We start from the raw sequence: 21,518 nt of genomic DNA, 5'->3' as shown, positions 1-21,518 counted from the left end.
AATTGATATGTCAAACCACTAAGGAATGCAGTAAATTGTAGCACCGCCTCCAAACGGAAAATAAACAAGTCAAAAGATAAACAAGCACCTGAATTTTGCAAAATGTGTAACACAGTAGTTTGTTAATGATTCATGCCCAAGCACTGGTTAACCTAAACTTAGGAAAGACGACAACTCAGTTTATGATACAATTTTCATCAAGACTGAACGGCACAAATGGTGACCCAAGCAAGCATTCTTGGGACTGCACCAGAGCCCTGAACATTTCTTTCCATAACTTCATACAACCTTAGTTTAACATCTTTTTTATGCCCACACAGGTATGTCTGGTGCTATGTCACATATGTTTGGGTTAAATATATGAACACGACACCTTATGTTCACCAAACCTATGTGCTTATGTGCTGACATAACAAATCTTGGGGCTACTGCAGCTACTAAAAAGCTTTTGGTCCCTAAATAAACCTCCCTTCTCTTACACAACTATCCCCACCCCCCTTTCCAAGGGGCACGAATGATTGTCACCTTGCTCATTCTATCCCCTCAGCAAGCCTGTGAAGACAGTGTGAGGCACCAAAATTACACATAGTGAATACTAACTAGTTTGGAGAATTCAAAATGGTTTTGAAATTGGCTCAAACTGTGTTAATCATGGAAAACAGAAAGTGTGGATATAATTATTTGAAGGCATTCCTGTTTGTCCAGGCCTTGATGGCTTATAGATAACACTGAAATTAGTAAATGTGAGAGTATCTGCTTTTAGATGTTTCCAGATGTTCTAAATGTTTTAGATATATTTAAATCATCTAAAAACCATTTAAAACTGTTTCATTTTCATTTTATTTTAAACTGTATTGTTTTACCATTGAAAGGGAAATACATACATGGGAGGGCACAGAATGTATGGGGCGAATGTGCAGTCTTTACACAGATGTGTCCTCTAGACTACAACTTCCATCAGCCCCAGCCAGCATTGGCACTAAGCTGAGGAAGGAAGGCCTAACAGATGCGAATGCAAAAGCACTTTGAGGATGTCACCACACCCCGACGTAGAAACTTTTCCCCATTTTGGAAGAGGCTGTAGTTCAAATATACAATTTTCTGAACCGCAATAAAAAGGATATACATTGAACTGGAAGGCTATGGATAAAGGGGGGAAAATGATTTAGAGTCCAAGGTATGAGAAAAGATTAAAAACTAAATAGTGCCTTCAATTTGTTAAGCTGGTGGGAGGAACAGGATGAATGTCTATAAGTTCAATATTTCAAGAGTGTGAATTCAAAAGGGAAGAGGGACCGCTGGAGATGCAAAGGAAAATAGTGAACTGCAATAAGGTGAAGGGGGGAAATCTACTAATGACAGCTATCTTTTAAATTATGGAATAGTTTCCCACGGGAAGTAGTGAAAGCCATATCGTCTGAGACATATGAAACTGGACTGACAATAAAACTCTAGAAAATATACTGTAAGGAATAATCTCAGAATAAACCCACAGGGAAAATTTGAAGACCTAATAATTCTTTTACTTCTCTGATTTCTATGATTCATGTATTTAATTTGTCCTGGTAAAACCTACCTAGAATGAATCAATAGTTTAATATTGTGTAAGTTTTACTACATTTTGCCAGACAGGTGGATGGTGGTAGGAAAGCCGTGGAAATTACACAACAGCAGTTAGTAAAACAGAGTGCAAATAATGTCCTAATTAGAACAAATACTGTTTAATGAAATGCAAGGCTTGCCTAAAAGATTTCAGAGCTTTCATTTGATATTGAGGACAGACTTTGAATGAAAAATCTACCTAGCATTTGCTCTTTGGACAGCTTCTGCTAAAAATGATGTTAAATAAAATGTAACTATTACCATAACATTTAACATCCAACATTCACATTTGAACACCGCCCCCAATAAACTGAAAGGTAGCCCTACTGGATTGTTAATATGTGGAGCTGATTTTTCAGAAAAGAAGGTACGCTCTTTGGAACGAAGTCCTAATAGATGCTGATGAAATTCAAAGATGTATAATTAAAGATGCCCTACTCATATTATGCTACTTCTGTCAAACTCCATACAGAAGTTCTTCCACAGTCAGATAAATGAATTATGTCTCTACTCTAACTTCCAGGTACTATTTTGGCTGGCTGGCTCATTTTGCTTTACAAAAGGGGGTTAGGGTTTTTTCCATGCTGACATTGGGATAAAAGGTTTCAGCTTTTGAAATTATGGGGATGATACCTAACTTTGAAGGTAATTGTTATTCTGAAAAATTGGGTCATTTCAGATTTAATGCACATAAATGAATCCCATTGTTCATGCATTTCCTTGCATGCTCTGTATGATGATAATTGGTTTAGAGAATGGTTTAGAGAAACCATTGTATGGATTAGACCAGTTCCTGAAGAATATGGTTACTAAGTATGATGGCTATGCATTTCATTCAGCATAAGAGGCACTATGCTGGAGGACATGATTGGGAGAGTGCTATTGTGCTTACGTTATGCTTCCAGTCAACCACCGTGAGAGTAGAATGCTTGAATAGATGGGCCTTTGGTCTGATTCATCAAGGGTTGTCTTGTTTTCCTGGTTGCTGCTACATCTGAACTGTCAAACTTTGACTGCATATGTCCTATATAAACCAGGAGCATGCAAGCGAACGATTCATTCATGGGACTGACTGCATGGGATCAGAGCATATGAGCATCAGAGCATATCAATCAATTAAATGGATATAGCTCTTGATTGTAAAAAGCACAGGTATGTTGTAGTATTAAGTAGAATGAAATAAAGGTGAGTTGAACGTTAAAGGAAATTGAAGAACTACGAATGCAGATCTTCTCTGTAGTGAACTGTTCCCAAAAAAAGTGTCTTCCTCTTCACTTCTAAGAACAGAAAATGCCCTTTGGGAGTATATGGTTTAACTGAGTGTTTTTATAATGTAGGGAGAGAGAATTTAAGTGTGCCTGTCCCTTGAGCCTGGAAGATGGATGATTTGCTGTACTTGAATTTATTTCATGCACATTTCTCTAATTTTCTACCACTGAGGAAGACTAGCAAGCTGAAATGCATCCAGCAATTGAGGCTTTGATGAGAGAGTTCTACAGTGACAATTCTGCTTACCGGTACATGTTAAAATAATAAATGTGTAGCTTGCCATTTCTGCATCAGTAGAGTTCTGAGTTGACAGCCTTAATCTATCTTGGTCTGACATATAACAATTTACAACATTGTATTTTATATGTATTTAACTTTTTAAAGAATACTTTTAAGGGTGTATTTTGATTTTTAAAAAGACACACACATTCTCTGCATTTTATGTTCTGTGTATAGCGCATGGTTTTTGTTGTTGTTAAGAACTTATTTACCTGGTATTGGCAAAAATATTTAGAACATTTAAGTGATGACAGATGCATTTTCCACTCATTTTTTGCTCAGAACTATGTAGTAGTCTGTGCAGTCTATGGCAATAATACAATCTCAGGTAACTGTTAGAATATTTATATATATATAAGCTGGCAAAAATAAACTGATTACAGTAAAATATATTTTTTATTACCTTTGGATTCTTAATGTATTGAGATGTTCAAATATCATGGATGGTGCTGATGAGAAAGTTGATCGAGAATATAACGTACTTACTTCTGATTAGAAAGTTTGTTTTAAAAGTTTGGGTATTTATTATGCATTTTTGAAAAGCCATAAAATAAATAAAGCGCACTTACTCATGATTGAGGAAAACAGAAATTGGTCTTTGGAAAGTCTCAAAATATGGATTTAAAATTCCTGACCATTTGAACAATGTATTCAGATTCCTTATTATTGGTCTAATTTATTCCCTACCTTTATGAAAATTGCTCATCTCTGTGAGATGTTAAACAGGCAAGTAAAACCAAAAGCTTCACTTAGCTCAAATAATAATAATAATAATAATAATAATAATAATAATAATAATAATTCTTTATGTTTGCAGAGATGAGCAATTTCCCATGAAACCAGCTCCAGGGCTGCGCCCATTTGCATGGAGCCATGAAAGATTATTTTATTTTTTTATAATGACATATTTGAAGTGAGACCAAAAAACCTCAATTCCCTCCAAGTATATATCTTAATATACTTTAATAAACTTTATGCCTTTACATTGTAGAAAGCTCCCTAAAATATGTCATTTCTTTTATAGTTTTACAGACTTGGTTGAACATCCATTGTCCTAATGGTCTTGCATCTCTTTACTCGAGTTCTATGTATGTAGGAATTGATGCCTCTAAGTTATGCATGTTAATAATTTATTCCTAGTGAAGGAAGTTGTATGAAATTAGATTCTCATGCAACCTTAACAATGACAGTTGCTTTTAAAATGCCTATAAAAGTTGAGGAAAGGTATTATAGTCAGACATACTAAATACAGGTATTACACCACTCAGAAAAACATTTTAACATTTGGGACCTCACTATGGGTATTCAGGTTCACAAACCCTATAATTTACATTGGTTAACATTTATAAATATCAAAAGAACAAACAGAAGATAAAAGGTTTTCAAAGAGATCACCTAATGTTGCAAATGTAAAGCGTCAATTACTCCTCTAGATGGATGTTTCAACTACAGTTTGTGGGATCTTTTAATTTTCTACAGGTGACATTTAGTAGCAAGAAGTACCACAAAACTAAATAATAAAAAGCAATTTGGTTGACTTTTGAAGCAAAGCTGTCTGTTTTTTTTAAAGAGTACAAATGCTAACCTTTCACAAGTGTAACTATGCATTTAATTGGGCACCCACATTTAGCCAAAAGATCTGCTTGCTTAATTATGATTTATTGAAGGCGCTTTCATTGTAATAGTCATCACTTATAAACAGAATTACTGGAGGGGGACAAATGAACATGAAAACCATGCATTGTGCTGATATTTAAAATAAAATTAAATGAGAAAAATCAGCTTCACTAAAAAGACATCAATTCCAGAGATCTAAGACAGGGTTGCTTTTCTTACATAGATGTAAAAAGATTAGGAACCTGCTAGTAATTGTAGCTTTAAAGTGTGCACACACATGGCAATATATATCTGCTTCCATTTTCACATGTAATATGCAATATGTACATGGGTTTTCTACATCTAGTGAATACCCACATCAGAAGATCAATCCCTTATCCCAGCTACTTCTTGGGCATGAGAATCTATGGATGCAAGCACACCTTTCACATTCAGAAAGGAAAACACGTGCACTTCAATGGGGTTTAATCCAATATAAGTACAGACACAAGTGTGAATGTATGTCTCAGCAAACCCAACTCTTTCTTTTCCCTTTGTTTTCTTAAAAACTCATACAACATGTACCATTGGCGATGAATGCTTTGGCAAGAATTGGCTGGGCTGCCATAATGTGCAGATGCCCATTGACAGAGCTGCTCTGATCCTAAACAGGAGCTGGGCAGTAGATAGGCCCAAGAAAATGGGGGGGGGGGGAGATCATAGGAGTAAGAAAGCTATAGAATGGAATATAAGAGGGGAGAGAATAGATAGAAAACTACATATGGCCAGGAACTGTGAAGGCAAATAATGTTCAGGTTTACGTATTGATTTGAAATAACCAGTTACATATTTCATTCTAATTATTTTTCAAGACATTTTTCTTTCCACTATAGGATTAGAGCTAACTGTGAACCTCTACGGTTCTCACTAATAGTCCAGCACTCACTATAAGAAAGTTAATTGAAAAGAATTCTCCCTGTAGTTATGAGGAAAAATGCACCTCTCCCAGAACACTGATTTAAGGCTGGTATTTGATGCGAAGACACACTTTTAGTGCATGATATTTGGGCCTGTCAACTCTCTTTTCTCTGTAGAATATCAAGATTAATAATCCTATAGCACAGAAGGCAAATCATGTTTTGAAATTAAATCCATTCTATGTCTTTCTGACTCTCTCCACACATGCACACACACACAACAGCAAGTCTTCTTTGAAATTCTCAAATAAAAATGTGAAATGTAACTATACATATAGTCTCAGAACAGTCACAGGTAGTAGCCTCTCTGTGAACCAAGAAATCTTCTATGTAAAAAAACAACAAACCAGCTTCTTTTAATATATAGAAAAGCTTCACATCCCTAAGGGCCATTGGGCATCTGTACAAACATAGCAAATTTCCATAAATATGACAAAAGTACAAAGAATGTCACACACAGAAATACATCTCCTACAGTCTAGGATAAGCCAACTTTAAAAGGATAGCCCATTTTCTCTTTCTCCAGTATCAGTACTTGATAGGCCAGATTATTATATTACTTTGTTATAATTTATTCAATTTATTAGCTGCCTTACAGAGTGGACTCAAGGTGACCTACATCCAAGGTTTTTTGAAAAATGAAAAAACGCACATAGAGTCCTCAACAAGAAACATCGCACCACTGTCGACAAATAATGGAAAAATCATCACCAACAAGCAAGTCAATTATCAAATGCTCAGCTGACATAATAGTGAGTCATCATATACCACCAAACGCCTGGAAGCAAAGGAAGGTTTCAAAAGATAAACAGAAAAAGTAAGCTTAGCCAGGGGCGGGGGAGACAAGAGAACAAAACATGTTTCTGAGCGTTCTCTGTCTGGATGCCCACATGTGTGTTTTCTCTCCCTTTCTAAATTTCTGCATGTTTTGGTTTTCCCTCTTTGAGCCTCTGACTGTTTCTCTCACTTTGAGGCCGTCTGTGTTTATGTATTCTTTGGGTCTTTGAGAGAGAGGAAGAGAGCAGGAACGAATGCACACAGAGAGCACGTCCATTGTTTCTGGCAGGGCACACCTCCAGCGGCAGCCATTTTGTGAGACCCCGTCCTCTCACTCCAGCCATTTTGTGGTGCTGCCTCACAACACAGTTTGAAAATTCCAAGTGTCCCCGTAGACCCAAAAAGGTTGGGGATTCTTGCTCCAGGAACTCATATGCCGATCAGTCGACCACTGGACTTGACTGATCATATGTAGCCAAATCCCGTAAGACAACAGAGCAGCTCAGTATGCAATTAACAGTATGCGTTTCATAGCAGAACAAACAAAAAACTTCAAAGACCAACCTTTAAACTGACAGTGATGTTTCCTGATTGTTCATAGTGTCTTAGGCAGATGCTCATTTAAAGAATTAATCATAGCAGCAATCTGAGCCCTACTAACTGCATTTTTAAGCCTGTAATCCAAGTTCTAGACTCTTCATCCGCAAAATCTTTTAACAAGCATACATGTCTATTGTTCAAGCTTAACAAACCAAAGCAAACTTATCAGAAATATTTGCCCTTTAGACAGAACAGAACATGAATCGATTTCATTACTGTCATACTGCGTGGTAAACAACAGAAGTTAGCCAGAAAGCAGGGTTTTGTAAAGCCTATATGAAGCATTTAAAATGACAATTATACAATCACTGTGCATTAATTGGCTTCCATTTAAGGAGGACAGAAAGCTTTCCTGTGAAGATAATAAACATACCATCATTTCCATTGCCAGCCTTTTGAGACTGAGTAAAAAGAGGAGTTTAGAAATAGCCTGTCACTTCAGGCTTTGAGTACTAAATTATTAATTTACACAAAATACTACATTAAAATACCATTAAATCGACCAAAGGCAGCAGAAGCAGACTTGAAAAGAAGTTTTCACACTTGGTTAGACTATCAAATGCAGTCTATGACATGTAAACTGAATTCCATTTACTTTTACTCCCTCCCTCTCTGCATTATTTTCTTTGCCACTCTCACTTGATCAGAGAGGCTTGTTGAAGTTTGTGTTTGCTACCTTCGGTCTGTCTTATTTTTCCTGCTGTGAACTAGCTAGTTGGGACTTTGCAATCATTCTTCATGCTATAAATTCATGACATGAACAAGGGATTAGATCTTCAATGCAAGATTAGGCACACAGGAATTGGCAAGGAAGGAGACTGCCATTATCCAAGCACATATGGAACAGCAACAGAAGCACTACAAAACATCAGCAGAAGCAGACTGCTTTTGCTCAAATAATTCACTTTTCAAGTTGGAGTCACTAGAAGAATCTTCTTTTTAAGCTAGGAATCCATGCTTCTTTATGTAACAAATGTCAAAATTAATTCTGAATTGGCCTATCCAAGTGGTTCCCTCAATTTATGAGATATTAAAGCAGTATATTAATATCCTTTTGGGGTAAATTAGGTTGGGCGGGGAGACCAACTGTAACAGACCAATTCCACAGCTGCAGAAATACAGTTGTTTCATGGTATTGGTGTTTTAGTTAGTTCTGGTATTGTCCTATGATTGGTTTTATTGTTGTTTCACTGTGAATACTGCACTGTAATTTGCCCTGGGACCCTTAAAAATGAGGGGTGGAATAGAAATACAGCAAATAAAGAAATAAAATATTGTTTTGTTTCTCCAGCTCTTCCTGTCACAGTTAAAGCAATCTCCTAACCATGGAAAGTGGTGTAAAACTGCTGGGCACTGCAAAGTGAAATTCCTACCCAGTCTCTTATCATCAGTAATGTTTCATTTTTTTAAAAAAGTAATATACTGTTACATGCCACCCCAATCTCCAAGTGGAGCAAGATTCCAGGGATTGCAGGAGCTTAGCCAGGGTTCAGTTTCCTTAGAATGAGGGGCAGCAGAGACTGGTATCTTTAGGATAAATGGTTTATGCACACATAGACACAATCTGAGTGTAAAATGGAGGTGTTCACAGCTTTAACACCTTGAAAGGTCTCGATTCTACATTAGTCACAGCATGTCTCTGGTTCTTAGCTTCTCAATCTGTAGCCAGCTTCCAGCCAGATGGTGAAGGCCTACCCATTAGCTTGTGGTGACAGTTCGGGCCAACAATCTTAACTGTTCGGGCCAACAATCACTGCCTACTTAGGTGGCAAGCAAAGGAACTTTTCCAGCTAGTTCAACAACAGAATCCTCCATTCAATTTTAACCTGGCTGGAGCCATTTGACTTTAATCCTTGCTGGATCCTCCCTGCAAATTCTGCCCTCCTTTTTGTTTCGGATGGTTAGTCATGTACAAGCATTCTATAAGATTTGAAAGGGATGAGGTACAAATAGAAGAAAATTAAACTCACTTGCAGGAAACCTTTGTTCTGTCAGCCACCATAGTCCACTGCTGCTGGTTAGTGGAAACTTCAATGTAATAGCTGTAGCTTCTGTCATCACAATCCCAGAGAAGTAACCTGCATGAGCAGAAACAGTAAGAATTCAGTGATCACCAACCAACCAACCATGGAATACATAATTTATTTCTACAATCTTTCCTGCTAACCTGTGTTAACTGCTTGTCTTGGAATGTGTCTCTAATAATCAGCAGTTTGAATTCTGTATTTGTATTTTAACCTTAGTTAAAAGGGGGACATTTTGGGCATAAGTAGGCATAAAAGTAAACTATACTATAATTCCAGATCCTTACTTCCTGAAAATTCTTCTTTATCAACTATTTCTTTGTTATTTTTATCTAGGTTTAAAACAGCCTTATCCAGCCTGATGGCTCCATATGTTTTGAGCTATAACTCCTATCAGTCCCAGTGCTAGCTGGGGTGATGAGTTACAGTCCAAAAACATCTGGAGGACACCATTTTGAAGAAGCCTGCTTTAAAGCTGCAGGTAGGAGCAGAATTCTGGGAATACATATTTTTCTGGCATGCCTGATAATTTGGCTTTCAATAATTATCCCACTTTAAACTTTCTAAGCAATCTATAATATCTTGTCAATTAGAGCATTTATTTGCAATTCATCTAAATTATTCTTAATTTATGTAAAAATCAATCCATGTGGAAAACTAGTTCAGTCGGCAAATGTGAATATGAATGCATTGCCAAAGTGAAGGTCAGCCTCTGTTTCACAGGCCAACAAAAACTGTACTTATTTATCAATTTTGGTATTTTTATACCACCTTTCAGGGCCAAAGGCAATATCAAGTTAGTTCAGAGTCAAAATCATAAAAACAAAAGATAAGACAATTAAAGTATACAACACAGAGGACAGGGAGGAAGAAGCAGGAACAGTTAAATTCCAATTAAAAGCAACTTCAAATAGCTATGTATTTAAGGCCTGTTTGAACACAATCAGGCAAGGACCCTGGCACACATCCCATGGGAGGGTGTTACAATGTGATGTAGCCACTACTGAAAGGTTCTGTGGTTGCTAACCAGATGATTCTTAATTGTGGGCCTGTGAGAAGGGTCTCTGTGGCAAATGTCAAGGCCTGGGCAGACCTGGGTACGTTTTCTTCAGATAGCAAGGCCCCAAACCAGTGAATGCATGAAAGGCAGCAGTCCAGAAATACACTGGTGATCAACACAGCTAGTTACAGAATAAATGTTTTATGGTCTGATTACTTTATCTCACAAGCAACCAGGCAGCTGCATTGTACACCAGCTGAAGCTTCTGAACTTTACAGGCAGCCCCACACAGATTGTGTTATGGTAGATTAATGTGGATGTAACTATGGCATGAATGACAGTAGCCAAGTCTGATTCCTCCAAATAAAGTGGCTGCTGGCAAATCAGCTGAAGCAGAACTCCTGACAACAGAAGTGCTACCTGAAGCCTTGAAAGGAAAATAGAACTGTCCTTACTTGGTGTCAAGGATATCGGCGTACACAGAAAGGCGCCCCCACTTTTTAAAAAAATCACATTAAATAGAAATGATGTAATAGAAATAGAAATTCACACCAAATGGACAAAAGAGTAGAAAAATAAGTAGAAGTGGAAGTGACTATAAGCACGCATAATTATTCAAGCCTCTTACACAGATCTTCATAAAGATGTGAATTAGCCAATTTATAGCAAGAAAACCTTCACATGGTCCTCCAATACAGACTTCCTAGTTAGTGCTCATCTTGAAAGTATACAAAATGCATCGTTATATTACATATCTTCAATCACCTATTCTTAAGCTCACTATCGATTTTTCTTTAGGACCAATGAACTGCTTTTATAAATTGATTACCAAATGTGATTTTGCTTACATCTTTTACAAATGTTTTGGCTGGCTGCATACCATTGATTAGCAGGATTTGAGTTTATAGCAACAAATTGCTCTCTTTGCTGCTGTTATGATACAAAATTCAATAGCAACTATGGTTTTCAAAAGCTTTGTCTTTGCTATTGGAGCAAGAAGTAACTGGAAGCAGAGCCAGAAGACTGCATTTACTTTGCTTAAAATAATTGCTCTCTCATCAGTCTAGAAAGAAAGTTTTTAAACTGCAGCGTTCTAATTGGAAAGCCTGCATTATGCATGTTATGGCAAGCTACATTGTGCTGATTGTGATTTTTAACTTCTGCTCTTTTCCTTAAGGGTTTAATTTACTACCAGGTCCAGAGTTAAAAGGCCTATGCCTTGGTGCTTATTCACTTAAATGGCACTGACTAGAAAGTGTAAAATTGACCTGCATTGCTTGCGTTTTGCACTGTTGTTGTGGAAAGCCTACCCTTCTACAACACAATTACTGAACATAATTATTGCAATTTTCATAATTTAGTCTCCCTTTTGGGGGGGAAAGTGGCTCACACAATAATTATGATACAAACATAATAGACAATGATGACATTTGATGATTTCTATGGAATCCCTAGGGATTGTTCCACATGAAACCAAAGATTAATTGGGTAGCCAACTCCCCCTGCCCCTGATTTATATAACATTTTAGATTCCTAAGAACATGGAGTAGTATTCAATGAAATTTTGTTCAGACCCATTGAAGTTAATTCACCTAACATACTTATGTTTATTAATTTCTGCACTATGAAATACTATACTGCATCATCTGTCCAGAATATCCTGCCATTCAGTTACAATGCATAATTTCCAGATGCACAATAGCCTTTTTGAGAAGAGGGAACCAAAATTGTGCACAGTATTTTAAGGGTGTTTAACCATAGATTTGTATAAAGCTATGACTATATTGACAGCTTCAATTTTGATTCATTTCTTTAAAATCCCTAGCAACAAATTAGCTTTTTTTTAACCGTGCACACACACTGACTTTGCAGTGTTTATGTTGAATTATGATTCCTCCCACCCATCAACATGCATCACTTTACACTTTCACTGAACCTCATTTGCCATTTTGTTGTTCATTCACCGAGTTTAGAAAGATTCTTCTGAAACTCTTCTCGATGTGCTTTTATTTTCACCACTGGGGATAATTTCTCTTTATTTTAAAAAAACCAAAACCACCTAATTTTATAACAATATGTAGAAAAATTAAGAAAGACAAGGAGGTGGGAAAACAACAACATTATACAAAACCAAACCAAACCGTAGCTACAAAAAAACACAAACCCCAAACCTATCTTTCTAAATATGTGTTCTGATACCCTGCTCCTCCCAAAACAAATTGGCTTCCACCAGTTGTTAAGGATTAAAGATATGAACTCTGCTCCATTTAAACCAAAAAGCAGGTTGGCTTGAACTAAAGGTGAAGCTGACCGCTAGCTTTGGAACAAATATTTTGTAATATTCTGCTTTCACATGTTAACTGCAACCTTCTAGGATGGGGAAGATATTGTTTGCAGGCTGATGCTAAAGGGCAAACATTTTTATTTATAAAGGTTGAGGAATGTTGAAACTAGTTTGTTCTTTTCCATTGCGAATTTGGGAAAGTTAAAGTTGTACCTTGTGTACTGAATGTTTTGCATAAATGTTATTGTATTCTGATTGAGCTTAAAGACCCTTGTGACTCTCATGAGAGCAGGTGTACTAAGAGCTCGAAACAATGGAACTTTTGGTGAATCTAAAGTTTTGTTTTTAATTTCACAACCACCTCTTTACATTGAATTGCGTTTGCCATTTTACCAGCCACTACGGAGAGATCCTTTCAGAACTCTTCACAATTTCTATTTATTTCAACCACACTGAACAATTTAGGATCAGCAGCAAACTTGGCCACTTCACTGCTCTAATTCTAAATCATTTATGAAGAAGTTGGGGAACTCCACTGTCAACATCCTTCCACTGGGAGACCTGTCCATTTATTCCTATTCTCTGTTTCTTGTTTCATAACCAGTGTTCCACAAAATGACTTCTTTTATGCCATGACTGCTAAGCGTGTTCAGGAGTCTTTGATGAGGTACTTTGTCAAAAGCTTTTTGGAACTGGATTAATGATTTGGAAGAACAACAACAGAAAAAGCTGTTGATAATAGTGATGAGAAGACTCAATGAGAGAGAGTGGTCCATGGAGGAAGTCTGGAACCAAGGGCCCTCCAAAACCTACAGCCAGCATTTCACTTTTTTATCAGTAGATATACAGACACCCTGAAGAGTGCAAATCTGGCCAGCCGCCCTGGTCAGTTTCCTGCTTCTGACACACATTTAAAGACATATTTATTGTTGGATTAATGTTTTTAGCAATCTGCTCCTCTACCCCCCCCCCTTTTGAACAAATGTTTATTGCCTTCTACAGCTTCCTTAAATCTGTTCAATAACCATGCAGGCATACTCTTGCACTCAATGGTACCTTTCTTAATCTGAGGGAATATCCTAACTTTTAAATTTAGGAAGCAATGCAGTATATTTCCATAAATAGTTTTTATAGGCCATCTGAGAGCTAACAAGCAGGACTTTTCTTAAATTTATGAATGGTGAATGCCAATCTCATCTTTATCATGCCTATATCAAATGACAGCAGCATGTCACCAAAGAAACTGAAAAACTCGCTGCTTCTACATTAGATTTAAAATGCAATTTAACTACACATCTTTCTCTTACCAAAATAAAAGTGTAACTTTTTCTATAGACCACAAACAGCTTTCTTAGAAGAATATTTAAGTTTTCTTTAATGTATTCCTTTATTCCTATTGAAGATATCTTGTTTACTTTCAACTGCTGATAAAAACATTATTTCTGCAAAAATTATTTCACCCTGCACTACCAGCAGCCTCATTTCCCCCCTTTAATGATGCTGTTGGTTGATAGTTATGAGATAAACATAAACCCTGTTAGGTTCTGGTAAAATATTCACTAATTCAGAAGCCTGCTTACCTAAAGGGCATGGCATTCAATAATAAACTGCCCTCCACATCTCTAAAACCTTTGACACTGTCTGGGGTTAAGATAGGCTGGTCAAACAAGCTTTACAAAAGCTGTTCCCTTTGCTTAAGCCTTTGCTTAAGCCTGGCTGTTAATAATATTAATAAGTCATCATTTCAGAAGCAAAAATAAAAGGCTTCTGAAGGAAAACTAAAGTTCTCATTAGTGCTGACTTCCTGCAAATTAAAAATTTAGAGCTGGTTCAGTCAGAATTCCCAAAGGCATCGTTGCACACTTGGTCAGAAGAAAGACTCAGCTATCTGAAATTCTGCTTTCTCACCCACTATCTTTCTATGTAGCTGTAAAAGTCTTTTGGTGCCTCTAAGCAAGATTGTAGCTAACTTGCTTATTAAAAATATCTGTCAACTTAAGGGCAGAATCTTAGATGTGTGATGAGATAAACACAGATATAAATCATTGTAACACTTTTTAATTACAAGTATGGATAAAAGCAAAAACATATGTAATTTCCCCTCCAAGGAATCTATTATTTTCCTCCAAGAGAATGCTTTTTATCATTACAGGACTTTGTAGTTTCCTGTTGGAGAAACTGGACATGGAGGAAGGGCTTAAGTTCCTTCATGAGCACAAATCATCCCATGTATGAGATAAGCCAACAGGTGCATGGTCAGCCAAGCCAGTTGCTATGGCAATGGCCCAGTGCCATCTATATATACGGTTAAGGCATGTCAGTCAATGAGTCCCTCTGTAAGTTGGAGTCTGTTTTACGTTTTGAAGCTGGAACAACAGAGATACTTTGTAATTGTATATATCTGTATCTGCATCTCCAAAGCTTACAAACTGTATGTATATCAACGTCTGGAACTGTATTACTAAAGCCTAATCTTCTACAGTAGTAAACTATTTTGGATTTTAAGTTGCCTGTGTGTGGTGGCTGGAACTGTGGGTAACCTTTGGTTTGTGGGCATCTCCCCTCAGATTCCCAATACTTTTCCTCGGTTCAAATATTCAAGGCTAGTAATAAGGTACAGTAAGATGCTAGTAAGAAGGCTAGTAAATTCTAGAAGTTTCTTTGCAAACAGGTTCTGTGGACACACTTGAGTTCTGTATAGTGCAGGATGAACTACAGTGGTACCTCAGGTTACATACGCTTCAGTTTACATACGCTTCAGGTTCAGAAATAGCACCTTGGGTTAAGAACTTTGCTTCAGGATGAGAACAGAAATCGTGCTTTGGCGGCGTGGCGGCAGCGGGAGACCCCATTAGCCTCTAAGTGCTTCAGGTGGTGCTTCAGGTTAAGAACGGACCTCTGGAACGAATTAAGTTCTTAACCCGAGATACCACCGTATTGCTATCGAACATTATCTAGAGCCACACAGGGCGCGAAGTGCTGTCCACAGTGCTGAAGCCTATATTAAGTTGATTCAAAACACACAACTGTGGATGAGAATAGCTAAAAATGCAGTAAGGTAAAATGTGCTATCACTCCTAAAATGTCTCAGTGTAACAGGATAAAGTAACGTAATGACTATGTAAATTAGAGTGAACTTCATGAGATTTAGTTTACTTATTTATTTCATAGAATTTACATGTAAACATTCCACGTAACTATGTAGGCTTGTCTAAACAAACATGTTCTTAGAAGGCACCTGTACAGTTAAAGAGCCTGCCTGATGTGAAAAGCCACAGAGTCCCAAATTGTGGGTGCTGCCACACCAAAATATTATTATTATTTACAAATACAGAACGAGTATTGTGTGGCAGTTTGGCAGACTGAAGAAGTCAATTGGGCATCTATAGGGTAAGGCAGGATGTTTGAGGTGTTATCCTCTGCTGACAAGTATTCATGCATATGGGGACAAAATAGCAACTTCCCGGTCAGCAACATGTGGCCTGGTTCACTGAACTGTTACCTTTCTGTTTTTTCAATGCTGACCCACCTAAACCCCTGAAGGTGAATTTAAAAAGAGGTAAATTGTACTTTTTTGCACAAGCCAACAGTAGCCCAACTGAAGTTTCTTATTTGCCTCTCCATGATACCATCTGAATAATTAGAAACTAAAGAAAAATACATGTTGCACAGAATTCAGTCTGCATGAACTGCCCTTTCAGACTACCACAAAATGCCTCTCAGGTGCCAGTATAAATATTCACTAGTGCACTCTGGGCACAAGGGCCACATTTCATGCCACATACTAATCCTTCAAATGTATTCTGAGCAAGGTACTGCAGTAAACATTAATGAGTAGGCTAGGTTGTGCTGTGATGGATACACTAGGATAGAAAGAGAATGTTTAAGTGAAGGAGGCAGAACTGCACACATCACAGGGAAAAAACAGTTTAGGGCAATGCTGTTTCTGCTACAAAGGCTTCTTATATTAGAAGAAAATGTTAAATTAGCCTTCGTTAGTCAATCTTGCCCTCTGGGCTGTAGGAAGAAATGCTGAGTGAACTTGAAGTTCATCCGGCTCACTTCCTGCAATATCCAGAATATTAAACATTTGCCTCAGAAGCATCAACCTTGCTAGAAGTCCATTAATTGAAATAGGTAGCAATGAGTGTAATAAAAATTTGATTGCACCACCTTACATTTTAGTAAGAATCTCAGAGCCTAGCACTCTAGGGGGAGAATATGTATCCATTAAAAATAGAGGAGTTTCACTTTAAAATGGGGCAGTCACAGAATTAATCTTCCTTGGCTCATAACCCCAGGTCTAGACTCTGTTATCCGTTGAGTGCAGAATTTCTGCTCCCTCCCCCATATGGGACGTGTGTGTGTAGATTATTATATACATTATACATATATATATAGGGGATTGTAAGTGCTATTGATTAGCTGATAGTTGGCAGTTATATCCTTTTCTTATATTTCACAAGGTTTCCCCGTAGAACTAGACATGCTACGTATTTCACTGTGGCCTTACATTATATATTATGTCTTTGTTTTTATTATAATTATTTGCATTTCTGATACATTCCCATATCAACAAGATATAAACAAAAGCAGTACAAATAGAGAAGAATCTCTGGAATTAAGAAAGAAGGGAGGAAAGTCCATAAATAGACAGAAATCCAAAAGACATTCCTTAACTGGCTTCCCATCCTCTCTTTCCATGGTTCCTTTTTTCTCACGTTTTCTTGATTCATCCCATCTATCAGAACTCCTTATATAAACTTTGACTATTTCTTACACTGCTGAGAATCTTGCCATACTGCTAGGTTGATTGTCTCTTTATAATTCTTTTTCATATATTCAAAAAAATATTTCCAGTCCTCTTTATACCCTTTGTCATTTTGGTTTCTGATTCTAGTGGTCATCCCTGCTGGCTCTGCATATTGTAACAGTTTGATATGCCATTCTTCTTCTGTTGGTGCCTTATCTGTTTTCCATTTTTGCACTAGTAACACACATGCTGCATATAGGAACAAATGTCTCTCTTTTTTGGTGACTTCAGCATTGTTTCTGGGTTTTTTGAAAAGGATTTTTAAAGCCTTTTAAAATAGTTCATTATATAATGTGTCTTTGGGGTCATCAGGACAATTATTATATGCATAATAAAACAAAACAATAATTCTCCTCCCATGAACACATTTTAAAAGCCATAGAATGTTAATCAGCTGAATGCTTGAAGAGAAATGTTTTCGTCTGGTGCCTAAAGATATGTCATGACGGTGCCAGGTGAGCCTACCTGGGGAGGGCATTCCACAAACAGGGAGACACCACAGAAGAGACCCATTATTGTGTTGTGTCACGCTATGGACCTCTCATGGATAAGGCACACAAAGAAGGACCTCAGGTGGTGATTGCAGGGTCTGGGTCGGTTCATAAGGAAAGAGGCAGGCCTTGAGATACTGCAGTCCTGAGTCACTTAAAACTTTAAAGGTCAAAATAAGCATTTTGAATTAGGCCAAGAAACTAATTGGCAGCCAGTGCAATCGGGCCAAGATCAGTATAATATGCTCAAACTGTCTTGCCCCGGTCAGTGACTTGGCTGCTGAATTCTGCACCAGCCAATGTTTTGGAACAGTCTTCAGAGGCAGTCTTAGGTATAATGCACTGCAGTAATGTAACCTCAAGGTTGCCAGAGCACAGACAACAGACATTAGGCTATCCCAGTCAAGATAGGGGTGCAGCAGGGCCACCAGCCAAAGCTGATGAAAGGCACTCCATGCCACCCAGGCCACCTGAGCCTCCAGTGACAGCAAAGGATCCAGAAGGACCTTCAAGCTATGTACCCACTTCTTCAGAGTGTGTGTAACCCCATCAACAGTGGGCAACTTCCCATCTATCCTGTCTAGGGATTAACACTGGGGCCTACTAACAGGGTTATCTGGATTGAGCTTCGGCTTCTTGGCTCTCATCCAGTCCATTACAGTCATACCTCGGGATTAATACACTTCAGGGTATTTTCGGGTTGTGCTCCACGGCGACCCGGAAGTAACGGAGCATGTTACTTCCGGGTTTCGCCGCTTGAGCATGTGCAGACGGTCAAAATGACGTCAGGTTCATGCACGGAAGCGGCAAAACGCGACCCGCGCATGCGCGTCTTACGTTCTGTTCAGGATGCGAACGGGGCTCTGGAACGGATCCCGTTCGCATCCCGAGGTACCAATGTACTGAGGGAAGACAATGGTCCAGCGCATCTGCTACACCTGCAGATGTAAAGGAAAAGTAGAGATGTGTGTCACCAGCATATTGCTGACAGCCTACTCCAAAACTCTGAATAACCCCATTCTGGTTTCATGTAGTAAAGCACAGGGGATAAAACTGCACCCTGTGGAACGCCACACTGAAGGCTCCCAGGGGGTCAGCAAATTTTTTCAGCAGGGGGCCGGTCCACTGTCCCTAAGACCTTGTGGGGGGCTGGACTATATTTTTGGGGGAGGGGGAAATGAACAAATTCCTATGCCCCACAAATAACCCTGAGATGCATTTTAAATAAAAGCACACATTGTACTCATGTAAAAACACCAGGCAGGCCCCACAAATAACCCAGAGATGCATTTTAAATAAAAGGACACATTCTACTCAGGTGAAACACGCTGATTCCTGGACCGTCCATGGGCCGGATTTAGAAGGCGATTGGGCCAGATCCGGCCCCCGGGGCTTAGTTTGCCTACCCATGCTCCATGGAGCCAAAGAGTACTCTCCCAGCCTCACTCTCTAGGAATGACCAAGTAGGATCAGAACTATGATGTCCAGCATTATTTATCTGAAAAAGGAGATGCTATGCAAACCCTGGACCAGTCCCTGGACTTGGTGACTGCTTAGATGAGGGCCAACAAACTGGCAAGATGGAGGCATTGTGGGTGAGTGGTTCCCAGATCTGGATAACTGATCAATCGATATGTGGGGCTGCCCCATAGCTAGTGAAAAATGCAGTAGTTCACTACTCAATGGAACAGAATATTGGCATCATGTTACACCACAGCCGGAAGAATGGCAATGGCTACCAATTAGCTACTAGGCTAAGTTCATGGTGATGGTACTGTGTACAAAGCTCTTGAGGGCAGGGTACTTAAAAGATTCTCTAATCCTTTATATACCCAACTGATCACTGCAGTCTATAGGAGTCCATATTGTATGGCATAAGTACCGGGCTTTTAACACAGTGGCACCTACTTTGGAAATTCCGGCCATCACATATCAGACTGGCACAGTCTATTTGGCAGCTGTGGAAGATTTTCCTTCTTCAACAAGCCTTTTCAGTGGAGTTCTACGTCTGTATTGGACTTGAAACTGTTTTTATATACATTTTTTATTGTTGATGCTTTTATTGTTAAAGCGCTTTGAGACATTTTTGGGAAGCAAATTCTAAAAAACAAAACTGCTGGATTGTTTGTTTCTGAGGACCGCAACACAGAGCTATCGTGAGGAGGTTCAGTGCTGAAAAAAACACAAGAATAATGTGCTTTGAATACTTTAAATGGATGAAAATGTAACAACATTAAGCTGCCACTGAAAAATCCCACTAGAATTTTGACAAGTTTGTTATTCATACTTTAGCAACACATTTGGTGGATTTAGATTTTTAAAAATAGACACATTAAAACAATACAGTGGTACCGTGGTTTAAGAACAGTTCAGTTTAAGAACAATTCGATTTACAAACTCTGCAAAATCAGAAATAGTGTCTTGGTTTGACAACTTTACCTCAGTCTAAGAACAGAATCCGAAAGGTGGAAGGGCACTGGCAGCGGGAGGCCTCATTAGGGAAATTGCACCTTGGTTTAAGAACGGTTTTGGTTTAAGAACAGACTTCAGGAACGGATTAAGTTCGTAAACCAAGGTACCACTGTACTAGTATGTCTCTGTAAAGAGATATGTATAGGGCCCAATTTACATGTGTGGTGTTTTTAGCTATACATAAAAATCTTTTGTAATACCTTTCGTGCAGAACAAATGCAATACATTTTTTACTGATTTGCTCTAGTAATTATATTCAGCATGGAAAAAAACTTACATATGGTACATACCAAGCAAGAATAGTATTTTGAGAGAATAAACTTTTACTACAATGGCAGCTTCTGTTGTGCATGTTGCCAGGAGTTTATTTTCCAAGTAGCTTGCTAACATTACAGGGATATTGTGAGGATAAAGTTAACCCCGTCACATCTTTGGAGCAAGTGTGAAATAAAGGTGTGGTGTGTAATTAAATACACAGTATTATAGATAGGGGACGCAGGTGGCACTGTGGGTAAAACCTCAGCGCCTAGGACTTGCCGATCGCATGGTCGGTGGTTCGAATCCTCGCGGCGGGGTGCGCTCCCGTCGTTTGGTCCCAGCGCCTGCCAACCTAGCAGTTCGAAAGCACCTTCGGGTGCAAGTAGATAAATAGGGACCGCTTACCAGCGGGAAGGTAAACGGCGTTCCATGTGCTGCGCTGGCTCGCCAGATGCAGCTTGTCACGCTGGCCACGTGACCCGGAAGTGTCTGCGGACAGCCTATAGAGTTTGGTATGTACCATATGTAAGTTTTATGAAATATGTAAGTTTTATAATATAATTGTCCAGAAGATAATAGCTGTAATTCACACAATTTAGATTTTTTAAAAATATAACTGTTTCCAAGTTTGAAATGGGACTTTTTGTGATAACTGTGAACGAAAAACAGAGACAGTTGCCTGGTCACCTCTAAAAAGCTAATGCTTCATCTGAATGATCAAAATCTATGTGTGAAAATCATAAAAATATCACTTTAAAGAAAAGTACTTCAATATATATATTTGGGGGGGGCGTAGAATAAAATATTAAGATAACTTACATTGAAGGTCACTTGATAACTTTTAGTGATCAATAGAAGATACATTTGGATCTTCTCAGAATCCTGCAGTTATCTGTGAAGCCCAATCTGTGCTGTGCAACAGATGCAGGAGAAGCCAAAGTTCCACTATGTATGGACAGTAAGTTGTTAGGGTGACATGTGAGCCTAGATGCACCACACAAGTGAGATGCATTTGTTTTAGCAGCATTGATCAGTACTCCCTGGAGACTCTAACACCACTAGATTATAATAATTCA

General features: G+C 38.4%; 1 protein-coding gene across 4 annotated transcripts in view; it reads right to left on the bottom strand.

Moving 5' to 3' along the window:
• The window catches only part of BTBD9 (BTB domain containing 9), a 153,596-nt gene that overhangs the window by 25,390 nt on the left and 106,688 nt on the right, over window positions 1–21,518 (bottom strand). For all 4 annotated transcript variants that reach the window (XM_081904063.1, XM_081904064.1, XM_081904061.1 and 1 more), the window contains one exon: window positions 9,071–9,178. In XM_081904063.1, coding sequence (XP_081760189.1) covers window positions 9,071–9,178 — 108 coding nt within the window. The remainder of the gene's footprint in view (window positions 1–9,070; window positions 9,179–21,518) is intronic.

This window comes from Podarcis melisellensis, assembly GCF_964234715.1.
Source record: "Podarcis melisellensis genome assembly, chromosome: 3".
In the NCBI taxonomy this organism is placed as follows: Eukaryota; Metazoa; Chordata; class Lepidosauria; order Squamata; family Lacertidae; genus Podarcis; species Podarcis melisellensis.
The sequence above is the reverse complement of the archived record's forward strand: the minus strand, read 5'-3'. Positions and strand labels throughout refer to the sequence as shown.